At 37.6% G+C, this 27,990-nt stretch overlaps 1 protein-coding gene across 2 annotated transcripts; it reads right to left on the reverse strand.

Annotated features, from left to right (window-relative positions):
- Positions 1 to 608: 608 nt before the first annotated feature.
- On the reverse strand, positions 609 to 26,721 carry cavin1a (caveolae associated protein 1a). 2 transcript variants are annotated; one of them, XM_074696657.1, is made up of 3 exons: positions 26,659 to 26,721; positions 24,588 to 25,108; positions 609 to 3,089 (listed from the first exon to the last, which is right to left on the reverse strand). In XM_074696657.1, exons 2-3 carry the CDS (start codon positions 25,080 to 25,082, stop codon positions 2,343 to 2,345), a joined length of 1,242 nt encoding a protein of 413 aa, XP_074552758.1. In that variant the 5' UTR covers positions 25,083 to 25,108; positions 26,659 to 26,721; the 3' UTR covers positions 609 to 2,342. The 2 variants fall into 2 exon arrangements, with proteins under 2 accessions (XP_074552758.1, XP_074552757.1); XM_074696656.1 differs by lacking the exon at positions 26,659 to 26,721 and having other exon boundaries at positions 24,588 to 25,409.
- Positions 26,722 to 27,990: the final 1,269 nt, after the last annotated feature.

Consider the following 27,990-nt stretch of genomic DNA (forward strand, 5'->3'; position numbering starts at 1 on the left):
TTATCAAAAAAGGCGGGACTGTACTTTTAGGTTGGTTGTGGACGTCCTTCTTCGTGCTGTCGCAACTGCGCTGTTCCCCGCATCACACCCTCCCTCCGGGCGCGCGTTGAGGTTGAGCTGCGCGCGCTCTGAAGGCGGAGGGAGGGCAGGCTCTTAAAGGGAACAGCGAGGCTGGAAGTCATCTGAATTACTGGCAGTGAACGTCATCAGCAGTGTAATAACACCAGCTCTGTTCATTATTGGGTTTACATACACACACACACACACACACCTGTTTTTATTCTATAAAAGAATATTTAAGATAGACACTTATGCACACCTATAAAATATATTTATTAAAAACAGTTTTAATTTTAAGAATAAGCAAAAAAAAAATAAAAAAAATAAAAAAAAGAAATAAAAATAAAAAAATAGAAAAAATAAAAAAGGATAAAAAAGATTATAAATAAATAAAAAATAAATAGCTGGAGATAAAAAATCCAAGATAAATAAAAACACTAAAATAGACTAACATGCTAAAAAAACAGAAAAAAATTACAATAATAATAATAATAATACAAAACGAAAAAAAACAAAAAAATCTCACACTTTTTGTTTTTCAGGTAGTTTTATTGATGTTGAAGTAGTAAGCAAAGGACTCCTTCAGCACATCAGAGAAGGAAAGCTTTATTGTTTTTATTGAGAATTAATATGAAACACCAAGTGCATTTCTGTCACAATGTGTTTTGCAGTGAGACTGGTATTATTTCTCAAACAATATCTATACAAGCTTTGCATAAACTGCCTTAAATTAACAGTAGGCTGGTGTTTGATGACCAGTCGATCCAAACACAACAAAATATACACGGTGGCAAAAAAATGCATTCTATTCAAAAAGGATCTGTATATTACAAGTGTTTTTATGTATCTTCTCTGTCACAATCCTCTGTGTTTTGAGCTTTTATAAAATTTAAGGTTAGGGAATATGGTATGCACATACTTCAATCATCACAATCAAACACACAGACATACACTCAACCTTTTTTCATTGTCCTTTTCTCCTCACTGCTCAGTGGGAGCACTCTCTTTAATTGTGTTCACCGACTCATTGATTACCGTAATGGTACTCCACGCTACACATCGAGTTTCCTCGGCCTGCATCACATCAAGATCACACACATACAGGCTGCAGAGATAAAAACAGAATCTCATTTTCCCTGTCTGCAGTCTCTGCTCTTGTGTTTATGTTTACATTATTATCATTATTTCAAATTCTCAACTAAAACCTCATGTTTAGGAGTTATATATAATTAAAGTGTCACTCCCTTCATTTGTAACAGACTGAGTTTGTGTCATACAGCCTTTCTTCTCCTCAGACCTTCATTTTTCTGCTTGCAGAGACCATGGAGGAATTAAATAGTGCTGTACTTTGCTGAGCTGTGACCATGGCGACCACAGACTCAGCACAGAAACAGTGATTTTTCTTTCTTTTCTGCAAAGGTTTGCAATGCGGCACGCACAGGTTAGAGACGTGCTGTCCTGAACATGTGCGTTAACGTTTCACTGATTACCTGCTGGTGCTTCATAAATTAGAAAAACAAAACTTGCATGATGGAAAAGTCAACCCTTGTTTCTTTAAATAAATAGTCCAAAAACAACTACAGGCATCAATAAGACACTATGTTAAAGTGTCTTTTCTAATAAGTTTAAATGTTAAAATTAAATTTACAGAGGACATCAATAATCATTATATCATAGATTTTGGCAGAAAATAAGTATTATGCTCTAATGATTATTTCTAATATAATACAGCATTAAACTTCTTGCCTCCCACGCTCTAACTTCCTCAGATCTTTATCTTTATTTCTGCAGATGGCCGTAACGCCGCCATTGTTTATTATTTAATTCCTCGTGTGCAAAAACATAACTTTAAACCCTCCATTCTCCAGTTACCACACCAAACAATGTGCATATCATTCATGGAAAATAATACATTAATCATCACAGCTCGATAAAGAAACTATTTTTTCTTTGTTTTTTTCTTATTATCACTCGATTTATCAAACCAACAACAAACGGCAAACACTCTGAGTATTCAAATCTAGGCTAATCAGTCAGCGTGCAGCGTGTGAGAATGTTAATGTAGCTGCTTTCTTTTTGTTTTCTTTTACATGTGTGTGTGTCAAAGCAGAAGAAGTATGAAAATCCTGTCTGGTACGATACAAAGAGAACATGACAGATCGTGATCACATGGAGAAAGTCTCTATGACTAAATGTTGTGTCCTTGTGTTTTGACTCATTCATCAAACTCTCTGACGCTCATCATCCTGTTTTTCTTCTTCCTGGTGCAGACGTGGGACGCTTCACTTCGGGAGGTCTGGATCCACCCGGACCAGATGAGAGTCTTCAGTCACTTCCAACAGCCTCTCCATCTCTGGGGTGTCTACGCTCACCAGCTCTCCTTCCTCCACGTGCACGCCCAGCCCGTTCTCGCCGCCTGGCTGGCCCTCCGCCTCGGACACCTCCACCATCTCTGTGTTCTCCAGCACCTCCTCCTCCTCGCCGTCTCGTATCTTTTTCACGTGGAAGGTGAAGGGCGGGACGCGGTACACCGTTGTCTTGGAGCGAGCGTACACCGTGTGGTCGGGGGTTAGGGACTTCTTCACCTTGTCTCTGGAGCTCTTCATCTTCGCCCTGCGCTCTTGGTTGGGCGTCATTCGGGTCCCGAGTTTGCCGATCTTCTTCTCCAGGTTGTGTTTAGTCTTCTCCAGGTTGTCGCGGGTCTTCTGTCTCGTCTTCTCCAGGTTCTCACGGGTTCTTTGCTTGGTCTTCTCCAGATTCTCCTTGGTCTTCAGCTTGGTCTTCTCCATTTTCTCCTTGGAGAAGGCTTTCTTTATGTTGTCAACCTGCTGCTTGGTGGAGCGCTGGAGGCGCTTGGTGCGAGACTCCTCGATGATCTCTTCGATCTCCACCTCCTCGTCTGAGTTGAGGTTGTCTGGGACGCCTTCTTTACCCTCCTCAGGGATCTGCTCCAGGCCCTCCACGGCTGTGCCTTCAACCGCCGTCTCTCCTGTCTTGGGTTTGGAGGTTTTCGGAGGCTTCACTTGATCCTGATGGAGAAGAAAAACAGATAAGAGACAGCAGCATTAAACAAAGAATTCACACTTTATAATCTGACATTTAACACAATACAGGAAGCGTGTTTTTACTCTTATTCTTAATTCTGATAATCTTTTTAATGTCATGTAAAAATGAGCCTGAGAAAGTGAAGTTAATAGCCTCTGGGTTGGAAATCAAATTAAAAATGAGGATGATCCTCCACAGATTCATTTGGAATTTAAATATTCAGTCCACACATCATTGAATTGTGTGGAGCTAGTGTAGAGTGCCATCTAGTGGTGACACTCACACTTAGAAAAAAATATGTTAAGACCTGAACATGTGTTTTCTGCTATTCAAACAAAAATTCTTAATCAAATACTATTTCTATCTGTCTATATTTGTAAACATTTTCAGGCTGAATCTGGATATTTGTTGAATTATTTTGAGTTTATTTCATTGTATTGAATCTTGTTTCTTATTCTTCATATATTTTTATTATTAACTCTATTTGGGGAGGTATCTTTGATAAGCCCACTTTGTTTTTGTTTTTTTTACCTCTCCTGCACTATCTTGTATTTTCTTTTCAATGTAATTGTTTGTAATTTATGGTGCAAATAAATATTTAATTTATTTGTTTATTTGAAAATATTTCAATATTTTCACACCGTAACATGTTGGAAAAATGTGAAAAAGAAGCAAAAACTTGTCAAATTAATACCCATCAACATGTCAACAAGCTGCATACATGCATGTCTTCTGACGTGAGGGCACCTTCATCATTCAATCTCACTCGGAGCGTCATCACTCTTCCTTCCCCTCCCCGCCTGTCACGTCAGATTAAATCAGGTTTTCGTCTCTGTGCTTCTGTTTGCTAAAAACCCCCCTGCTCCCTGCTAAGAGGCGGTTCATGTTAGAGAAAATAATCTTGCAATTGAGCATCCTGACATTCACCACATCAGAGCGGATCCGTGTCAGATGACTGGTCTGATAGTGCAGCAGTTTCCTGAAGGTGTGACACGAATAATGTGCACAAGCTGTGAGAAAACTGGATTGGAGTTTGAACTTCTGAAACAAAAAAATACAAACACCTGTCGGATCAGGCGATCAGCACATTTCCCTGGGCAGTTCAAATATTGCCATACGATCCTCTCGTAAAACAGACATCGCCTCCATATCTGACAGAGTGTATGGTGCGGCGCTGGCCGAGCCGCTCTGCGTGGGTTTATTTTGGGCTGGCCTTTCCCTCTCCCTGGATTCCACCGACCGCTCTCTGGCACACAGCCACTGCCGCTTTAAGTCTGACCAGCTCTCACACACACACACACACACACACACACACACACACACACACACACACACACACACACACATACACACACACACACCTCCCCAGACCACACAACCCACCCCCTCCTCCCCGCCCAGCCTCACCCGGCACAGCAACAGATAAACACAACGCTGCGTCACCATGGCAACCACCTGCTCATGTTTTCTCTGGTGGGCGGTGAAATTTATCTGGATAAACAGCTGACGCCTCCAACAACAATTTACCGACACAGGGCTCTCATGTGCTCGACAATATAATTAAAATAAATACTGCACCTGCTTTACACACACACACTACACACACTCTGAGCACAGGGAGGCTAAGCTTCACTGATATAAATAATGACAGATAGTGTAGTTTCAAATGCTTGAGCTCACATCCCAACCATAACTTTTTTCCACGGGTTATTTCTGGATTGTTGGATATAATGGACACAACTGAAAGAGGCTTTAATGCCACACCTAGATTTTATCTGGAACTTGATGAGGACTTAAAAATAAACCAACAAACAGTGGATATTTATGTGCCAATGTGGAGCCTACATTTAAAGCATGTGAACTTTAAAGTGGGGTCCCGCTTAAAGAGGGGGGTATATTGATTCTTCAAATCGTAAATTTGGATAAAAAAGAACAATGTAAATCTTCACAAGATCACATAAGGATCTCTTTAACTCATTCATAAGACCTTGGAGGGTTGGCCTCCAATAGCTCCACCCCAAACAGGCCTAGAGAGGGCTGGCCAATCAGAGTGAAGGGGGTTTGTCAAGCAGGAGGCTTAAAGACACAGCAGCTAAAGATCCATTTATGCTCATCTGGATACAGACAGAGCCTTCAGTCCATGCTCCGTGTTCATTTTGAGCATATTTCTGCATGTTTACAGATATGGGCCAAACAGAGCAGTACCGTCAAAAAAACGTGGGGGCAGTGTTGCTGTTACTACCTAGCTTTAGTGAGACAAGAAGAAGAGACAACAATGGCGGAACTTTTGTGTTGATATATCAGTAGTTCCTGTTTAAAAATATCAAAATCGTGACTCTTTGTCAGAAAAAGTTTTTTTTTTTTTTTCAAATGCTTAATTTATTTGTTTATAAACTGGATTGTAAAAAAGATACCTTTCCTCCAGCAGAGGGGGAAATGTTTCTCTCTCACTCACGTGATGAGCAAATATGGCTCCTGATTAGGGATATGTACCAAATTAAGTACTTTTATAGGTACCGACCGATTTCTGCCTAAAGTACCAGGAACCAATTCATGTAAAATCAAAAGGTACCACGTTTAGGTACCGAAATGCATCCTTGTGACTGTGAGGGAGTGGAAGAGAAGACATTTTTCCAAACTGGACATGAACACTGCATTGCAAGGTTATATATATATTGAAGAATAAATATGTTAGATTGAAAAAAAAAAGTATTTTATTATTGAACAAATTGATGTTTCTACAACACACACACAAAAAAAGTACCGAAAATTGGTACTGTTGAGTACCAGTACTGATTGCCAGGTACTGGGTATCCGTACCGTATCGCTTCAAATGTGAAAGGTACCCATCCCTATTCCTGATATAGTCTGTAGACATTATCATCATCATTTAACCTTTCCACAGGGTCTGGTGTTAAAAAACAAACTCAAAATCGTAAATGTTAAAGAATTGACATTTAGATCGAATCAATACCCCAAAAATCGTAAAAGAATTGAATTGCAAGAATAACGTCGTCCCTGCCCTAGAATTTAACAGCCTCACCAATCACCCACTGCAACGCTGCCTCTGTTTTTGTCTTTCATGCTGGTGCTACATTAGCAACACATTAGTCATCATGTTTGTTTCTGAGTTTGTTGTTGTCATAACTTTTGACTCTGGGCTGCCCCCTGGTGAAAGTTTTGGTTAACAGCAATACCAACGTCAAGGACGCATGGAAGTATGTGAAGTACGTTTGAAAAGGACAGGCACATGTTAGGTCAGGATGCATGATATATCAATATCAATATCAGTATCGGCCAATGTGTAAAAGTGGGCCGACATTTCCTCATTAGCTGCCTGCCATTTTCAAGACCCAATAATATTGTTTTCTATGACTATGTAAACACCAAAACTACCTATGAAGAGTGGACAAGGAAAACAAGTTTGAAAATAAAGGGAGATATTGATAAGGGAGGAGAAATTAGCTTTTAAAACAAAAGGTTTCAGACAGAGGCAGAAACGAGGGTTTTATAAAACTCCAGTAAGAGAAAAATGAGGATTTTCTTGAGCTGTAAATCATGTAAAGATACTACGGAGCACAATATTCCTGCTTTAACTCAGGAAGCATCGCCAGCCAATGGAAAAGAGCTGTGCACAGCATCATGGGAACAAGTTAAGTCATCAGAAAAAGAGAAACTCCATCATAATCCAGATGTGTGGCTCAAACAGAATCTACAGACTGACTCGTCGCATGTATGGAAAATGAAGCTCAATGTCTCGACTCTGTCTGGGTGGGTTAATCCAGCATGGACTAATTTAGGACGGTGTTTCCACATTGAAATAATCCTTTAATCTATTATTTGACTTTTGGTAAACCCACATGCAGAAATAGAGACGTTGCATATTGGAACATTTTGTTATTTACTATAAAAAGCTCGACTCAGCCTTTTAATAATACCAGCACGGCCTGTTTGGGTTTCCCTGCATGATTGGAAAACAAGACACCAGCAGCAGGAAGTAGCTCATTAGTGTTTCTGCGTTACTTTACTCCTCTTCCCGTCGGCTGTGAGTGTTTGAGAGTGAGTTACTGACAGGTGGACTGGAGACGGAGGAAGAGAGCGGACTTTAGATTCCTGAGGGTCTGTGTCTGATAGGGTCAGATTTTAGTAAAACAGCTGAGACACAGATTGTAACTCAGTAGATTTAATCTAAATCAGTTAAAAAGCTTCACAAGTATCAAAAAAGCACGTTGCACCGGATAGAAATGGCACATCACTCACCACAGGATATTATTAAGACAATCGCTTGTGCCGGGAGGAAGACACCTCACATTACCTCACTTATTCTCATCTCACCTCAAGCGCTCAAACAGGAGACGATGAAGTAAGGTCAGTGAGGACTTGAAGCTGCTTTATAAACTTCACAATGAGAAAAAAATCAAAGAGAAGCTGAAAAAAATCCAGTTTATTTCAGGAAAACTGCTCCTCTGGTGAATTGAGCATTATTCTAAAAATGATGTAACGGCTAAAAATAGTTGAGTAGACGCCGTCTGTGTAAAAACAGCAGCAATCTTTCAGCGTGTAAACATCATCAGAGACAAAATGTTTTGTGTGTGACTCATTCAAGGTCTCTGGGAAAATGTCATCACTGTCTGTTACCACGGGGAACAGCGCGAACTGTGTTCTCAATGAGCGCCGTACAGAGATATGCTCTGTCGCTGCATCTGCTGCTACGAGACCTTTACTGATGCATGATGGGTGAATTATTCTGAACATGAGGGAGTCTATAATTATGGAAACATCTCAGGTAAACAAAAAGTGAAAAAATCTGTGCTTCTGATTTGTTTGTAAGGTGAATTTTGTGCCTCATTTTTTTGGCGTAAATCCATATTACACTGAATTAAGAGTTATCCAACATTTCTCTGTCAGACTACGCTCCCTAGAAATGTCCCTCATCATTTATATCACAGTTCAAACAAAATGTAATATTGTTTTTTATTATTATATGGCTCAAAACTCCTAGCAACCCAGCTGACAGGACAGGAAGAGAGAAACCTGTCTCTACAACTCTACATTCAATGATGCTCGACATTTCCTCCATTTTTTGGCCCTTGTACTAACTGCGCACATTAATTAATTTATTTATTCATTTTTTGTAAAATTTTTGAGAACACATATATTTCTTAAAAATTGTCAAATTTTCTAAATTATAAAAAAATCATGATTTTTTTTGCAAAATTTTGAAGACTCAAATTGTTTTTGAATTTTTTGCAAATTCTTGAATTTTTTTCTTGTATAATTTTGCAAATTTTTGCAATTTTTTTTTTTTTTTTTTGCAAATATTTTCATTTTTGCATATTTTTGTAATTTTTTTTTTTGCAAGTTTTCTAAACTTTTGGATTGGAAATCATGTTTAATTTTGGACATTAAAAGAAGATTCTTGTTTTGATAGTTACTCACTGGATTTTAGCTTTGCACAGTATTGTATTCACCTTAAAGCCTTTTTCATGAAGATAAAGTAGATTTTGTGGCTGCAAAACGACTTTATTCCAGGTGAGCTGAGGAAAAATGGCTCCTATGAAAGTAAAGGTTGCAGACCACTGCTCTAGATAACAAACATGCCACCACCTGACCTCCATCAGCTCATATTTCTGCTCCTTTTCTTCACAGTTTGGTCTTTATAACATCCATAGTAAGAAGAGCAGAAAATGTTGGTAACACAGTTGATGAACAGTTAATGCGCCCCATGTACAGACAATCATTCTGATGAAATATTGATGAGGAGGAGCTGAAACATGACACACTTTCTTCAAGGTTCACACCAAAAAGGATGGGACCTCAGCTGATTTGGGTCATGTGACTTTGGAGCAAACCATTGCTGATTAATAGGTTTTTTTTTTCAATGGACACAGTTGATGCAGATTTCTCAGACACACACAAAGTCAATTATTCTTAGGGATGCAACAATATGAAAATTTTGGCCGATACACACATATCCGATATCAATATTGCTGTTATGGCCGATAACCGATATTAACCAATATCAATATTGGTAAAAATAAAAATCTGGGATGATCAGATTTTGAACATATAGAAAACAATGTGATTTTCTTTATTATCTCCCTTTATTTTCAAATGTGTTTTTCTTCTAAATACGGAGGTGACATTTCAGCAAGGGAATTCAAAGTGCTTTACTGAGAGAACAAATTAAAGGAAGACAATTAAAATTCAATTCAAAAACAGATTAAAACTAATAAGATACAATTTAACAAAATAGGATTTAAAAAAAAGTTAAAACTGATTTTAAAACTGATTTTAAGATGAGAGGTTTTTTTTCTTTAAAGAAAAGACATTAAAATGGTTTGTTAAAATGCTCTAATAAAAGGTGTAAAAATGTGAGTCTTCAACCTGGATTTAAAGGAGCTCGGAGTTACATAGTCAGAGAAAATAACATCATTTGGGTCTTGAAAGATCATTTAAGATACTCTGAAAAAGACCGGCAGCTAATGAGTAAATATCAGCTGATATAATTATTTTATCAAATTAATTTTTTAAATAGTTTATAAAACATCTTTGTTTTATTTTAATGATTATTTTGAACAAATACTGGGAATAATAAACACAAACATGTATTCTGCTGTTAATTTTGAAGAGCAAACTTGACTTTTGAGAAATCGGACAGCACAAAAACTGCAAATTCCAACACGATTTATGATGAAACCTGTTAACTTTCTATATTATTACAAAATAATAGTATTAGCATTTTAACAATTCATTTTAATAACTTAAAAAAAAAAATCGCACATTTTTGCAACCCTGCACTGCGACTCTTATCTTAAAATCTGTTTTAAAATCTATTTTTTACTTTTTTCTTCTAATCTTATTTTTTTTACTGTATCTTATCAATTTTAATCTGCTTTTTATTGAGTTTTAATTTTTCTTTTTTTATTTGTTCTGTCCGTAAAGCACTTTGAATTGCCTTGCTGAAACGTGCTACATAAACAAACCTTCCTTGGCTTGCACACTGAATAATAGTGAAATATCAGCCAAATGACCCACTGTAAATATTGGTCGTTAGTAAATTGATAACGTTTCTCCATGGACTTTAAATGTTTTCCTAAGTAATGAATCACTCTCATATTAAACAGTTAAAAACGTTGTTCCTGCTGTGCTGGGCTATAAACTGTTGTGTCCTTCTGAGGTTGTGCTCTGCTAAATGTTTGCACTTGAACGCTCTCTCTTGTTTAGATTAAAATACCTGCTGTGAATATAAACACTGACTGTATTTTAAGCATCTCAATAAATGTCCTGTTTATAGGTTCAGGTGCAACAAAACGCCGAGCAGCATTCGAGCTAATCCAGGTGAGGAAATCTCTTTTTTTAGCGATGAGTTTACTTTTCATTAATCACGATATGATCACAGGCTGTGACCCTTTTCAAGATAACACATTAATGCCTGTTAACATTCACAGTCCTGCTCCAGCTACATGCATCCAGACCCTTAACAACTTGTCCCCTCGAAGATAAACACACAGACACACACACACGGACACACACACCATCCCCTATAAGGCAGAGTGATGAAAGGCCTCTCCGGTGAGTCACAGGAGCAGCTGTCTGATCCTGTCCAGCCCTCGCAGCTGTGCACTTAGCTTTCACAATGAGTGATATCACTGACCCATGTGCCCCCCCCCTCAGGACGGAAAAGGCCAAACGACTGACTGACATGAAGCAGAGGCGGGGGTTGCGTGTACGAGCTCTGCAGAGGCCTGAATTGCATTGCTTTGATCCCCAAAGAGTGCTGGCAGTCTAAAATAAGACCGCTAATGTGCTTTGGTCATTAATATTGATGCCACCCACACTGTAAAGTCAGCCACAAACAATTCACAGATGAGTGGACGCGTCGCCCACCACCTCGGGCGTTTTCAGGGTGACTCATACGACTGAGGGCACAATTCACATTTTGTTTCATGAAGCCGTCTTTTCTTTCCCAACACGCTGCTGCTGCCGCGTTTAGCGTCCTGCAGGTAATGGAAAACCCAACAGACAGTCCAGCTCTGTCTGCAGACAGGCGCTCTGTGTACCATCACGCCAGCACGCCGATGTCACGCTCCTGACTTCACCACAGGAAGGGAGTTCCTGGGTTTTTCTGTCACAGTGATTTGTGATTTCACACACAGGGGGGAAACCCTTTTCCAGCCCAGTCCTCCCACTTCCAGGCTCAGAAACCACTGGAATCCCTGGTCCCACGCAAAGACTGGAAAAGTACTTTTCCATTTACGCCTCAGAGCGAAGCCACCGCTACAGCACTGAGAGATATTATATAACAGAAGCTCTCCCATCTCTTGTTTTCTCTCATTATTTCTTTATTATTACTTTTCTTCTTGAAATATTCTTTATTTTTGTATATTTTTTGCATATTTTTACATTTTATATCTGACATTTTTCTATATTTTATTTTATTTTATTTTTAAGTAGTTGCTCAGTTGCTGTAGCTGTTAGCATCAATACATCAAGTCAAATCCTTATATGTGCAAATTTACTTGACAATAATAAAAACTCCGCTGTAAAAACTGAAATCTTAACAATTGTTTTCGTCTTGATTTCAATCAAAAATGTCTTTTTAGACTCAACATGAGCAACTGTCACCTGACCAGTCCAGAAAAATATCCTTTTTTCAAGTTATTTTAGGACAAAAACAAGATCTGAATTGCTTGTGACAACTAGAATAATGTCTTAATAATAATACAGACCTCATTTTGTCTTCAAATAACTTGAAACGAGACATTTTTATGGACTGACGAGATGAATGCGGCTCATATCAGGTGTAATAAGACACTTTTTACTTAAAACAAGACAAAAACACTTGATAAGATTTCATATTTTGCAGTGTGATCTAGAGAAAGACTGATATGGATTTTTTTGGGGCCGATACGGATATTTGAAGCCGATATTCATTTGCAGTCAAAGTGAAAATATTGGCGTAAAAAATTTGGAACAATACAAACTCCAACACTAAACTGCAATTAAATGCCTTCAAGCATATGTTTATAAACAGCTCCCATGCTTCGCAGCATGTTTAATAAAGTTAAATGAAAAATTAACATATAACTAAAGTTTTCTACAGTAAATAAAGTTTTCCAAAAAATCTATGTAACTGCAATAAAAAGTGGGCAGCATTGAGTTTGTGCTGCCTTCTACAGGCATGTAATGCAGTTGAATTAATTTTCTGTTTGGTTTTACATGATTGATTTTAAATGACCATCCAGGGCTTCCATAGTGTAGACAGGAAGAAATTCTGTGCAGAGAAGCATCAGAGTCAAAACAATACAGTTTTGAATGGGTTTCATATCGGATTAAAAGAAAGGCTGATGTAAATATGACCCAAATGCCAAATATCAGCCCGGATAATTGGTCTATCTCTAGTGTGATCTTGATTCTCATCTCAAGTTCTCCTTCAGAAAATGTAACACAAACATGAATTCTGCAGAAATCTTCTTGAAAAAACGCCGTCCACAAATGAAACACAGTTTTCCAACAAGTTCTTGTTTCTTTATTCCTTTCTGCCACGATGAAAACACTCCTGGACCCAACCGTAGGAAACTACTGAATTACATGAAGCCAATATAATGATTTACGAAGGCACAGACCGGCGCCAAATAACACCCATGGGCACAAGTAGGGAAGTCAACAGTGCTTTGCTTTGTTCTGAGTCGAGCTGTTGATTCTGAGACACTTTGTAAAGTCAACGGGTTGTTAAAGGTGGAAAAAGTGACAGGCTGTGGAGCTTTGAGTCGGTCTGTTTGGATCAGGTGAGCAGCTTTCTGACTTCAACACAAGCCTTCACAACTTTCATGTAATGAAATAGTATATTTCAACTAAAATAATTTCAAAATAAACCTTTAAAGTATCTGTTTAAACAAATCTGTGATTTCTGTTGAAGTATAAACTGGAAAAACTGAAATCTTATCAAGTCTTTTTGTCTAATTTTCAGTAGGGGATGTCCTTTTAGACTCAACATGAGCCAAATTCAGAAAAATGTCTTATTTTAAGTTATTAAAAGACAAAATTAGGTCTAAACTGCTATAACAAGTCAAAAAAATCAGCCAATGGAAAAGAGAAAAGTTACTCGTATTATTCTAGTTTTAAGCAAATTTGCAAGAAAATTTCTAAAAATTTGGTCTTTAAACAACTTAAAAAACTTGTTGCTTAAACTTTAAAAAACACATTTTCTGGACTGACAAGTTCAATGTGGCTCATATAAGGTGTAATATGACATTTTTTACTTCAAATAAGACAAAACACTTGATCAGATTTCACTTTTCTCAGTGTAAGCAGTGTCTTCACTCCCTGCCTTCGTCTCGCTCCCACAGCAAAATTGAACTTCGATGCCTATTATTTATAGAATAATCATCCTGAACATCCATGTGCATGCAAAATCTAATCCCAAAGGGTACCAAACCCACAGAGAGTCCTGGCACCCCGTCAGTGACAGCCTATAACTCACATACCAGTGACAAGAACAGCGAGCCGCCGCCGCCGCCGCAGCAGCGGTGGGAAATACACCAGGGGGTAACCTGACTGTCGATCTTCAGGCTGAGAATTCGCACGTAGCAGACTTTGTTTCCTCACGCTACGTCTCAGGTAACAAAGACAACACTTACTTATTTCTAAAGCAGTTTTAGCTATGACCGCTGAGTTACCAGCGACTCATTAAGGTGATTAAGATATCTGGATAATTAATCAATCAATTGATGTTGTTGATGGCTAAATCCAGACGCACGTAATGAAACAGGACACTATAGTATTCCATGGCATGGCCGCTGGTGTATTTATAATCAAAAGCAGCAGAGCAGTTTCCTCTTATACGCTAAGTCAAACAGCCAACTTCTTTTTTTGAAGCTGAGGCATCTCAGACGCAGGGTGTGACTACAAATCTTGGAATAAACAGCGTGGAGAGGAATCAGCCGCCTCCACTCAGTGTGATGTTGTCTGAAGACGAGGACACATATCTGTTCGCCAGCCAAGGCTCTGGATGACAACTACAACTGTCCAGATCTATGGGGGGACCTGATGGGTCTCACAGATGGTGGATCCTGTCAGGAGACTGTCCCATGAAGAATAATACGACTTTCTGCTCACAACACATAAAAGCAATGAAAGAGATCACACAGTGGATGATCGTAACAACACACGTGCACCGTTTCCACATGCTGCAGCTGCATGGATCATCACCTGCTGTAAAACTGTATAACATGATGACAGGAGCCCAGGAAAGGCCAGCGAAGTTTGAAATGTCTCTCTGCTTTTGCATAAAATTAGCTTATGTATAAGTTTTCACACAAGGAGCAAAAATAGAAAACATTAGAACAACAGTAAAGGACGCTGTTGAGTTCTCATCTGTTTGCAGATGAAACTCATTTTCCTCTGAGACGAGGACAATTAGGAAAATAATGATGTTCTGCTCCTGCTTGTGCATAATCTGAGGCATTAAATGTTTGGAAGAGAGTGTTTTATTAAACCCTGATGTGGTTAATTTATCACCAGGCTTTGCAGAGATCAGGATCTGCATCCCAGATGTTTTTTAAGAGGAGGAGACATAAAGAGGAAATTAAAACTGGATGGTTTGGGGAAAAAGTGTGACGAAATAGAGCTAGGTGACATGGCCTAAAATAAAATCTCTGATTTTTTCACAAAAAAATTAATTTACAATTTCTTATAATTTTTTTCCTACTTTTTTTTCAATGCTTTATTAATGGCTTTTCTTTTTTTTATGACATAGAACGATCAAAAAGTTAACACAGAAGAACAACACCCTCCTCCCCCATCCCATTATTTGGACAATCAAAACAAAAAGAAAGATGGATATTTTCCTACTTTTAAAGAAAATAGTAAGTATATATGACAAGTTTTGTTTTAATTTAACAAAAACTCAAAAGTCACCTTTATTTTACTCCTGGAATTGAGGTTTCAGCTGTTCTTTTGTTTTAAAAACTACACTTTGTGGTTTTTAAGGAGATATACCACAAAAACTAAAATTTTATCAGGTGTTTTTTTCTTAGTTTCAGTTGAAAATGTCTTTTTAGATTCAATATGAGCCACATTCACCTGACCAGTCCTGAAAAATGTCTTATTTAAAGCTATGAACCCTCTTTTTTAACTTGCTACAGGCAATTCAGACCTCATTTCTGTCTTTAAATTACTTGAAATAAGACACTTTTCTGGACTGACCAGGTAAATGTGGCTCATATCCAGAATAACAAGACCATTTTAAAATAAGACAAAAACACTTGATAAGACTTCAGTTTTTTGCAGTGTAACTCTACGTCTGCAGAGAGGATTCAGAATTTTAAGCATCACTAGAGTCCTAAGCAAAGCCGAAAAATGAGCTAGAACAACACATTTCAGAGAAATATTGAAGTTAAGACAATTATAACATAAAAAAATGCCCAAAAGTGCAAAAAAATATAATTATCTTTTTTTTTTCTTTTTTTCTCTTTTTTTTCTTCTTTTTTTCCTTTTTTTAGGAAAAAAAGAAGAAATATATTTATAAATAATTTTGTTAATGCAATCAAAAAAAACAAAGCCTGGAATTATTTGAGTTTGTGTTCAGATTGTGCAAAACAAATCACTTTGCAACATTAACTTCATGAAAAAAAACTCCCTTAAGTAAAAACAAAGCCGCAAAAAATTTGATGCTCACCTCAATTCTTGAAAAATCTGACATAACACACTCCAAAAACTCAAAAGTCACCTCTATTTTACTCCTGGAACTGAGGTTTCAGCTGTTCTTTAGTTTTAAAAACTACACTTTGTGGTTTTTGAGGAGATATACCACAAAAACTAAAATTTGATCAGGTGTTCTTGTCTAAGTTTCAGTAGATATGTCTTTTTAGACTTAATATGAGCCACATTCACCTGACCAGTCCAGAAAAATGTCTTGTTTTAAGTTATTTAAAGACTAAAATAAGGTCTGAATTGTTTGAAACAAGTAACGAAAAAATTTGCCTGAAATTTTTTTTAAAACTAGAACAATATTTTAATTTTTCAGTAATTCAGACCTCATTTTTTTCTTTAAATAACTTAAAAAAAGACATTTTTTCTGGACTGTTTAGGTGAATGTGGCTCATATTGAGTCTAAAAAGACATTTTATCCTGAAAATAAGACAAAAATACTTAATAAGATTTCTGTTTTTTGCAGTATGTGACCAAACTTCTTGCTCTTGTTAGTGGTAGCCATGTTGTTGCTGTGGAAACACTGTGGTTATGGAAGCTTGCTATGCTACCAAATGTGCACAATATTAAAAAAAAAAAAAAAAAGACAAACTCGAATTAATCAATCAAATCAATTTACTTCCCAGGCCTATTTCTAATGTCCACTTTCCTGCAGGAATTGAATGAGAACTTCCTTTTTTGTCTGTGCAAAAAATAATAGTTAGCAATCGCAAGATAGTTATGCCAGAATACAGAGATGAAGTCTGATGACAAGATACATTAAGACTTTCAGTGGTTACTGGTGTGTTTTTAAAGGGGCAATGCATAAAGCTGCTTCACCTTCAGCTCCATGTGCCTGTGAGCTAACAGGTTCATAAGGCCTTGAAATTTGTGCATCAAAGCAAGTTAAACCATCTCGTGAAACTTTTCGCGAGAAAGAATTTAAAAGACTGATGTTACTGTCACATGTATGACAACCTCTGCTAGTCTGCAACACACAAATTTGATCTGCCGGACAACACCTGACATGCAGGAGCTCTCACGCCACTCGGTAATGGAACTCAGGCCTGGCTCAACATAGAAGCTGACATGCAGCAGTGAAATGTGGAGCCTGCCAGATATCTTTCCACTAGCATGGGAAAGAGGAGCAGCAGCAGGAGGGGAAGACAGAGAGGAGAGAGGCTGATGTGTAAAAGTAGTGTCCTGAAGTAGTGTAGCAGCAAATAGTGAATGAGCTGTGCCCTTCGTTCTGGATTAAATCACTGAGTGGGTGTAGAGTGGGTGTAGAGTGGGCAGGAGGGGGAATCTGAGGAGGAGGTGTTTTGGCAGGAGAAGCCGAAAGATGCCAGCAGAATGAATCACATCACTAACTTGGTGCTGCTGGTGGAGAGCTTTTTGGTGAAGGTGGGCGGTTTTCTAAGTGTTTCTTTAAACACCACTTTCTGTAACGAGACTGAAAAGTGATTTATGTGGAAAAAAAAAAGCTAAGACAGCAAAAAGCTTCAACAGGAGCACTCAGACTGAGCTGTTACACAGTCTGGGCAAAGCTACAGGCGATTAACGAGGAGTGGGCTGGGTCGGTGTTGAGGCTCGTTGGCTCGGATCAGAGCTCCACTGTAACTGAGAGGACTTACAGCTCCCTGATAGAGTCCACCACATGGATATCACTGTCCTTGAGCTGCAGCCAAACACACCCTGATTCCAGACACACACAGCAGCGCTGTCTCACACCCTGATGGACATACACTCTCACATTGCATGACTGAGATTAATCCTCATAATTAAATAGATAATCCACATTGTGAGATGGACTGATGGGCCGTGGAAAAAATCGACTAATTAAAGCACACATGATTTATTTTCAGAGGAAACTATGTGTCCTGTACGGAAGTGTATTGCATTCACTTGAAGAAAAAAAAAACAACTCAGGTTTTCCAGAGTAATTTATTCTTTGGTTTGTTTTATGTGGTTATTAATTTTGTTTTTCTGATTAATATTTTTTTATTGGTTTGTTTTTTGTTATAATCATTATATTGGTTTGTTTTTATTATAATTATTTCTGTTTTTATGAGTAATTTTTTGTGGTAATAAATTTTGTTTTACTGATTTTTTTTTTTATTGGTTTTTTTTTTGTTACAATTATTTCTGTTTTTATGAGTAATTATTTGTGGTAATAAATGTTGTTTTTCTGATATATTTTTTTTTTTGTTATAATTATTTCTGTTTTTATAAGTAATTTTTTTTCTGTTTTCAGATTACTTTAATCCTGTTTTTCTGAGTAATTTTTTCCTGAAGTATTGAGAAACTTAAAAATCCCGTGAGAACCTCCAACCTGCACACGACTACCGTGGATGTGTGGTGGCTCCTGTGTCCTGCACGAATCAGAGATCCTGTTCGGCGCATATATGCCTTATCCTTAACTTTCTACCGGCTTTCCAATGTAGAAGCAATGCATTTTTTTAATGCCACATCTTCGTCTATTCTTTAAGTATTACACTGAACAATAGGCTTATATAAAATATAAGGATAAAGTCGAAAACATAACGAGGGTATCATACCCTGTGTGTGGCTAATACTTTACCTTTATTGACCCGGTACAGACCGGTAGAAAGTTAAGGATAAGGCATATATGTGCCAAGGGGCGGAGGGGGTAGAGCCAGGGGGCGGTTTTTGCAGCATGGCAGTATTTACAAAACCGCCATACTGGATGGGGCAGACCGAGCGAGTTTGCTGTTTGTCAAAACTTCACCATAAGGCATTGATAGCAGTAATAAAATGGCAGAGTGTAGGATACATCCTTTTGTATTGGACCCCGAGTCAGACCCGGACGGTTCTGCAGCTCAGGAGGAAGAAAATCCACCTGGACACAGATCATCTCAGGACGCTTCAGTGTGGTGAGTCAAAGCGGTACTGTAACATGTAGAGTTTATACGTGGAAATATAGGCAGACTTCACCAATGAAATATTTCTATAACAGGGCTCCATCCTGCTCCTTCACTTTTCTCTGTCTGTTTTATCCATCATGCTGAAAGTGTAGTCTAAAGATCGCCTCTACCGTCAGTTCCTCACTATGTTATTACCGCAGCATTATTGTGGTCCAGGTTCACAGTGCATGTCAGAACAAGCATGCAAATATCACAGTCACACAAGTATTACAACGTCTGCTAAAACTACAGTGTTTTAACTGCTAATTCATCATGTAAAGCCGAGCTGCTCAGCAGAGCAGAGTCCCTGCATCCAGCACTCAGTCAGTCGGCTCTTGGTGGGTGTATCCCTCGGTGGTGGTTGTGTGACTAACTGACATCACAGAGGAGGAGCTGCTTTATCAGATTACTCCAATAAAAAGAAAGGATCCTCGTGTCGTCACGACGGTCGAAATCTTGCTGCCAAATGTCAATGACTTATTTTCAGAGGCATCAAATCTCGTTCTAGGATATCAGAAAAAGTACAATATCTCATTTTTTGAAAATTCAGGGGGTGAAAGGTCTTGTTTTCAAATTTATTACATGTAAGTATTAAATCAGGGAGCAGCATGATATGCCCCCTTTAACATCAGCAAACTCTGCTTCTGACCAAGCAACATGTTTTCCATTAGGGGGCGATATGTGGGAGAACATGTCAGGCAGGATCAGGGTATGAAACATTTCTTATCCTGCACTCTGGACGATTTTTCTGCACCATTTCATCACACTGTAATCTGGTTTACTGTCCTCCAATGTGTTTTTTCAACCCTCAAATTTTCACATCCTGATAAAATCATTCATTTAAAGACATCAGCTGTGAGAGTTGTTAAGTTTCTGCAGAATTTTCAGAGCTCTGGCCTTATACAAGCAGACTCAGTGAGCAGTTACTGGATATGTTATGACTTTCAGCACCATTGTTTTTAGATTGTGAGATGAAAGCTGAAAGTCTGCATGTCCTGACTCTGTTAAAGCTTGGTTTAGAGCGTTATGTTTCTTGTACACTGGATAATAAACTCGGAGCACTGAGGAAAGACGAGTTTGCACAGAGCCTTCAATCAGCAGCCGTTTGTGTTCCTTAAAGCTCTGATGACAGATCGCTTGTTCCTTGTTCAGGAGCAGAGCCTCAGCTGCTGCAGGGTCACTTCTGAGGGGATTTGTTGTTCATCTGATGAGGAGAGAGATGTGCAACAGCTGTCCTGGACGTTCATTTCAAGTCCTTTCCTCCCAGAATACAAACAGCTACACAGAGAACGTGATGAGCGTTTCTCTGCTGATCCTGCTGATCTGGAGCGAGCGCGGGGAGGACGGTTCAGTTTCAGTCCCAGGAGAGGAAACACCATCACTTCAGCATTACTTAAATATACAAAGATAGACTGAAGAAGTTATTGATGCACGCCTGCCGTGCAATGATGGAATTCACACATTACTTTAATCAGTTACAGAACTATTTCAAGAGTGATCAGCTGGCATCTTTCTGAACTGGGGTACCAGGTGCTTCTTCTACAGAAAGCAGGCTAGAAGTGATAGAGAAGCTCTTACTGATGTGTTTGGATCAGGGATGCAACGATACACTCGACTCACGATTCGATTTTCTCACGTTTTTTTTTTTTTGTTTTTTTTTTGTTAATAGAATGAGCTTGCAGACAAAATATAACTGAAAAAGATTCTTTCAATTATTTCTGCAACTGCAAACCATGCAAGGAATGCAAAAATTCAAAACACACACATTCAAGTAATTTTTTAAATATAAAAAACTGAAAAACAAATTTTCTTTCTTTTTTCGTTTTTTATTTTTTTTATTTTTATTTTTTTATAATTCAAAGAGAATTCCCTTTTTATTATCTGGGGTAGGGTAAACTATGCAAAACAAAGTATGTCTTTATCTCAAAAATGCAAGTGAAATTATACTTTATCTTAAATAACTAAAAATAAATAAATAAATTTAAATTTGAGTACATAAATTTTAATAAATAAATATAAATAAATATATATTAAATTTAAATAAAAATATTAAAAAATGTAAATAAATAAATATATAATAAATTTAAATATATATTTAAAAATTTTAAATAAATAATTATATATTCATATATTACAAATTTAAGTAAAAAAAATTAACAAATAAATAAATATAAATTTGAATAAATAAGTATATAAAAAATTTTAAACAAATAAAAAAATAAATAGATAAACTACAATTTTTAAATGAACAAAACAAAGAAAATCTGTCAGTACACAATCTCAGGTTTGCATGTGTTAGGTTTTCCAATTTTTTTAGGGAAAAACAGTCCCTTTGCTGTTTCAATAGGGCATTGTGATTTCCTTTAGCTTTATTAATTAATTGTGATGAGGCTGCTGCCCCCTTGGCCAAGTCACCCTTGCATAAGTGATCTAGATCTCAATGTTTTTTTTACCTGGTTAAATAAAGGTTAAATGAAAAATAAAAAAATCTCAGCTGCTTTGAATATTTACACATTCGTATCGATTGACTGTTTGTGATGCATCGTTACATCCCCAGTTTTGAGTCTAAGTTTTTTAATGCACGACTTGAACTTTCAGCAGAACGTCAGCCTCTGGTTTCTAAAATAAGTGATCTAAAATAAAAAGCTCAGTATTTCTTCTCCACCTGCTGAAACGTAGTGAACTTTGGCTCAACACGTCTCCAGAGCCCCTCCCTGCTACGGCCGCTGCAGGTTTAATTATAAAGCGTCACTGTCAGAGCTGTGGCGTGACAGAAGCTCTGCGTCTATTCTCAGGCTGCAGGCTGAGCGACAGAGCAGAGAATACCTGCAGATGAGTAAACTTCCTGCACAGCAAAAGTAATGCCCTGAATGTTTCACTTGTCTTACTCAAATTTTAGCTTCGCTTGACATTGACACTGTGAGTGAAAGGGGATACTGATAAGGAATGGCCACACACACACACACACTCTGAACACACACACAAAAATAAGCCATTATTCGTGTGACGACTCTGCTGTTGTGCACATTAATTGCAGGAGCGTTAAACACAGCCTCCTGGATTTCCTCGTGCCTCCTTTGACCCCGCGCTCCTCCCTAACCTGCTTCCAAAGCTGCTCCCACTCTTACACATTAACACACAAACAGACGGTGGGAAGGGGTGAAAGCTGACTGAGAGCCAGTGTTGATTTGCAACAGTGCCAATATCTGACCAGCCTATGTGTCGCTCAATTAAACTGCAGCCAGAAATAGATCGTGGGGGCTCGGAGCAGCTTCTGCAACATGGAAGCTCCAAAGTCTGAGAGACGGTGGGAGAGTCACAGCGAAGGAGATAATCCTCACAGGAAGTGAATCAGAGGGGCTACACTGCAAAAACTCAAACCTTATCAAGTGTTTTTGTCTTATTTTCAGGAGAAAATGTCTTTTTAGACTCAATATGAGCCACATTCACCTGAACAGTCCAGAAAAATGTCTTGTTTCAAGTTATTTAAAGACAAAAATGAGGTCTGAAAATCTGCCAATGGAACAAGAGAAAAGTTACTTATATTGAGACATTTTTGAGCAAATTTCTCTTATTCTGATCTTTTTTTACTTGTTACAGCAACTCAGACCTAATTTTTGTCTTGAAATAACTTGAAATAAGACATTTCTCAGCACCGATTAGTTGAATGTGGCTCATATCGAGGAAAATAAGACAAGTTTTGCTTAAAATGAGAAAAAAGCACTTGATTAGATTTCTTTTTTCTTTTTTTTGCATTTTATTGACATTAAAACTATGTCTGCAAAGAGAAAGATCAAAATGAGCTGGAATGACATTTCAGAAAAATATAAAAGATGATTATAATATAAAAATGACTAAAGTGCATGAAAATTTAACTTTAGTAATGAAATAACAAGAGTAAAGCCTGGATTTATCTGAGTTTGTGTCTGTTTGCAATCAGATTGTGCAAAACAAATCACTTTGCAACATTAACTTCATGAACAAAAACCACATTAAGTGAAATAAACCTGCCAAAAATGATGCTCACCTCAATTCTTGTAAAATTTGACATAACACTCTGCAAAAAAATGAAATCTTATCAAGTGTTTTTGTCTTACTTTCAGTTGAAAATGTCTTTTTCGACTTAATAAGAGCTACATTCACCTGACCAGTCCAGAAAAATGTCTTATTTCAAGTTATTAACCCTCTTTTTTAACTTGCTACAAGCAATTCAGACCTCATTTTTGTCTTTAAATAACTTGAAATAAGACACTTTTCTGGACTGACCAGGTAAATGTGGCTCATATCCAGAATAACAAGACCATTTTTCCTTAAAATAAGACAAAGACACTTGATAAGATTTCAGTTTTTGTAGTGTAAATCTACGTCTGCAGAGAGGATTCAGAGTTTAAAGCATCACCAGTCCTAAGCAAAGCCGAAAAATTAGCTAGAACGACACATTTTATAAAAATATTAAAGAAAATAATAACATAAAAAATGCCAAAAAGTGCACAAAAATTTAACTTTTTTAATGCAATAAAAAGAGCAAAGCCTGGACTTATCTGAGTTTTTGTTTGTCTGCAATCAGATTGTGCAAAACGAACCACTTTGCAACTTTATCTATATGAACAAAACCACATTAAGTGAAACAAACCTGCCAAAAATTGATATGCACCTCAATTCTTGTAAAATCTGACATCATATACTCAGAGAACTGAAATTTTATCAAGTGTTATTGTCTTAATGTAAGTAAAAATTGTCTTATTGCACCTGATATAACCCACGTTCAGCTGACCAGTCCAGAAAATGTCTTGTTTCAATTTATTTAAAGAAGAAAATGATGTCTAAAATCTGCCAATGTAATAAAAAAAATTACCAGAAAATTTGCTTAATACTAGAATAATGTCTCTTGTTTCATTGGCAGAAAATGGAGTAACAATACATATTTTTTAAAAACTAAAATAAGACAAAAACACTTGATAAGATTTCCGTTTTTTCCAGTGTTGCACTTCCTTCCTGCAATCTAAGCAAAGAAACATTTTCCAGTGAAATCTGATCCACTCTCTGATTTTAAGCCAGTGCAGGTTTGTAAAGCAGGCTCCAGCTCTGCACACTGACAACAGAGAGGCCTCTAAAAGGGCCTCAGTGTCACAGGCTGCAGGGGGCACCTGCTTTACAGAGATATTTATTAAAGCTGAGGATCTATGACTGCATGTCTGCAACATGCCGATGGAGTAACCTGCTCCAACAGGCGAGTCTCAGTTGTGACGGGTCCTGGAGTCAAAGCTGCAGAGCAAAGAATCCTACAAACCTCAGAGTTTACTCCTAAAGATAAAAAACCTGACGCTCAAACACACAGCCTCAGAGAAACTGTGATCATAAAACCTACATCTTCATCTCACATGGCAGCAGCCTGCATATCATCCTCTCTGAGCGCCCAAAGCCAGGGCGTGGGTCTCAAGTAGCCCTTCATGCCGGTGTTTATAGGCCTTATATTTTTATTTTCACTCTCAAAGCTTTATTTAGTGCTGTTGGGTAATGGAGTCCCGAGGAGTGGGAGAGATCACTAACCGCCTTCTTTTTCCATACGCTCCAAACACCAAAGTGCTTCACTGAGCGGCTCTGAGGAAGCATTACATCCACACTTAGGAAAATGTTGTTCAGGCGTTTATGTCATGGAAACCCTGAGGCCGACGCTTTGGCCGGCATCCTCACAAACCGCTCTGCCTCATTTAGTTTTCAGAGTGAGGGTGAAGGCAGCAGCACGGCTCTAACTGATGGTTTGAGAGTTTAAGACTCAGTCCAGGATCAGCATGTGTGTGTGCACAGCTTAAAACAAACAGAGTCATGTGTAAAAGGCATGTTTTGGGCGGCGTGCAGCCTCACCTGGTAGATGAGCACTTTGAAGTTGCGTCTCTTCAGCAGCTCGCTCTCGTTGCTCTCCAGCTTCTTGATCTGATTGGCCTGCCTCTCCAGGTTGCTGCGCACCGTCTTCACATTGACGCTGACCTTGCGGACCTTCTCCAGCATCTTGTTGACGGTGTTGGCCGTGCCGACGTGGTTCTTCGACAGCTTGGCCAGCTCCCCTTGGATTGTGGACACTGACTTCTCCATGGCCTCCTGCCGGGCCTCCAGTCCGTTCTGGGTCACCTGGATCTGGTCTACCACCCCGATGATCTTGTCCAGCAGAGAGAGAACCATGACTCCGTTCATCTGCGCTTCGCTCTTGCCTCCGGGGCCGGTGGCCAGCACCAGGTCCACCTCCTCAGCGGGGTCGTCCTCATCGACGGCCGGCTCGGTGGCGGCGCCCACCAAAGCCACTTCGTCATCATCGTACGGCACTTCTGCTGCGCGCTCCTTCTTGACACCTGTATCCGCCATGGCTGTCAACTCCAAGTACACAGCGCCTGCTCACAACAGATAAAAATACACCAGTGGAAAAGGACCTGCAGGAGCCACGCTGCACGCTCTCTGATTCTTGCTCTCTTCTCTCAGAAACTTTCTCCAACACTTGTTTGTCCCTCTCTACTCTACTTTCCTCTGAAACTTTCTCCTCGCCCTCGTCTCACCGCGGTCTCTGTCTGCCTCTGCTCTGGGATGCCAGCCAGCCAAGGGGAGTAGGGCCTCTCACAGCGAAGGCATGTGTGCCCCGACTCAAATGCCTCTGCTCCCTGTGAAACCACCCAGTCATACTTTTCCCTTCCTACAACAGCCCCCCACCCACAGCTCCCCCTGCTGCTCCACCCAGTCCTGTCCCCACAGAGCAGCCAGTGTGCAGACTCCACCTCACAGGGACTGAACACTCCTCTGTGCAGTGGAGGGCTGGGGCCACTAGAGGGCAGTGTTTCAATTCAACTTTTGATTTTTATTATTATTTTTTTTTTTTTTCAACATTCTTTTTCATTGAATTTTTGGCACAAAGTTACCAGAAATTTATCATTCATTACAATGAATGCGTGCATTTTCGCATTGGAAAATCAAAACATTATGAAAAATAAAGGTATGCTTATTTACAAACATACATAATCGTAGACATATACCCATATACCCCCCCCCAACAAAAAAAAGGCCATATCTGCATTAAGTTTTTCAGAATAAAAGAGAAAAAAGATAAATAAAAAAATAAAAAAAAATAAAATAAGATAAGATTAAAAAAAATAAATAAAAAATGACAGAAAATAATTCAATAAAATAATAAAATATTTAAAATATTTAGATTAAAAAAAAAAGAAAATAATTAGCTATATACACATATATACATATACAAAGTAATGGTAATAACAATAATAACTAAACTTTTGATTATTTTAATGGAAAGATTTAAATTAAATATTCCAGAAATCAACTAATCAACTTTTAAGAATAAAAAAACACTTCTAGTTTGTTTTATTGCTGCTTATTTTCACAGTCATGCACAAATACTTCTGTACATATGCTTGTCTTATTTTAATTTTACATATTCTTTTTCAAAATCTGTAAACAAACACGTTTTTTTCTTATATCCTGAATATTTTTTATTGTTATACTACCTTTTTAACCAAAGCAACTAAAAGCTACTTTGTAATAAATCCGGTTTTCTTTGGTTTTCATTTTAATTTAAAAAAACTTGATCAAAATACGGTACAAAGGGGGAAAAAAACTTAAAGGATTTTTAAAAATATATTTCCACATTTTTCTCAACAAAAATATCACTAATATATATTCTAAAAAAATAAACTGCATTTATACAAGTATTTATGAACAAAACTTACCCTTAAGGTTGATTAACTTTTTTAATAATTACATTGGCATGAACTTTTAAAAGCTAAAATACTGGTTTAAAATCACCATGTTTACTGCCCTCCTGTGGTATCAACTACGAACTGCTTACACTTAATCCGTAAAACGTCACGGTAGACATGCTAACATGCTAACACAGATAATAACGTACAGAACTTGCTAACATTGACATTTTTACCGTGTCATGATGCTCTGTCGCTCTTTATCTTCTGTCTTGGTGGCGGCGGTTACGAAAAGTAACATTTCGGTGGAAGAGACCGACAGAAAACCGCGGTTCATGTTTCTGAATGACACATTTCAGTGCAGGTTACAAACGAAGATGAGCTTTTCGAGAAAATTCCATAGGCTGTATAAAACACACATTTATTGGACACAGTGCCCCCGTGTGGTCAAAACCAGTAACTACAATTTGCAAGCGCTAGCGTCAAGTTAGAGTTAATCCATGAATTTAGTCGTCCATCAATTATTGTTTCCGGTGATAACTTTCAAAATAAAGCCTACGACAGTTGGCACGTAAGTCTCTTGTTGCAAGAAGCAGTTTCGTTGAATAAGATAAAACAAAAACAAACAAACAAACAAAATAAAAAATAAAAAATAAATTAAATTTTAAAAATTAAAACAAATAGAGGTGCAATATTTATTAGATTATGCTTTTTCAACCAATATTAAGAAAGCAAATTTTACCTTATATTTTTGATACAGTCTTGTGACAGTTTAAGTACCCCTTACATTTGATTTCTCCTACTTTGAATTCTGTCTCACAGAAAAGACGCAGAAAAACAGTTTCACAACTGCTGTTTCTTTGATATTTTACTATTGAACTCACACCATGACATCAAGCATTTAATAAATACATGCCTTTTTGCACCGCATTCCAGTACTCACTGTAAATTTTCATTGTCAAGTGCTTTTCATTTTCATTCTCCAGAACCAATCTTGTATATATACCTCACTCCTAATATAAATATGCAAAAAGTAATATTTGTTGTACTTTGTACTTGTCTATTCTTCTTGTATTCTTTATATTTCTTCAAATTTTTAATTTTATATTCTATTATTTTTATTCTATTTTTATTATTATTTTATTACTGTACTTTTTTGTGAGCTGCTGTGGCAAAAAAAATGTCTCCAAGGGGATCAATAAAGAATATTTCATTCTATTCTATTCTATTTTATTCTATTCTATTCTATTCTATTGAAAACAGTTTTTTAAAGAAACAACAAAACAAAACAAACATTTTTTTAAAAATAAAAATAATGTTATTAATATTAAAATCTTTAAAATCTGATTGTGTGATTTTTTTTATACAATAAAGTAAAAAAAAAAAAAAAAAAAGTTGAAAACAGTAACTAACTGTATTGATGTGTTTTTTTGGCCTGTGGTCCACCAATTTAACAACGGTTTAACACAAAACGCAACATTTATGATGCAAAATAAGCCTCTTACAGCCACACGATTACCGTGAAATATAAGCGTTTTCATAAAACTTAACATGTAATAGAAAACTTT

This window comes from Halichoeres trimaculatus, unplaced genomic scaffold, assembly GCF_033239565.1.
Source record: "Halichoeres trimaculatus isolate MK-OKI-2021-1 unplaced genomic scaffold, fHalTri1.1 fHalTri1_scaffold_20, whole genome shotgun sequence".
NCBI lineage: Eukaryota > Metazoa > Chordata > Actinopteri > Labriformes > Labridae > Halichoeres > Halichoeres trimaculatus.

Bases quoted from the DNA above. Each gene is read 5' to 3' on its own strand.
- cavin1a (XM_074696657.1), bottom strand. From the start codon at position 25,082: ATGGCGGATACAGGTGTCAAGAAGGAGCGCGCAGCAGAAGTGCCGTAC. The intron at 3,090-24,587 runs GTGAGGCTGCAC...CTTCTCCATCAG, and splicing joins TCAAAGTGCTCATCTACCAG to GATCAAGTGAAGCCTCCGAA.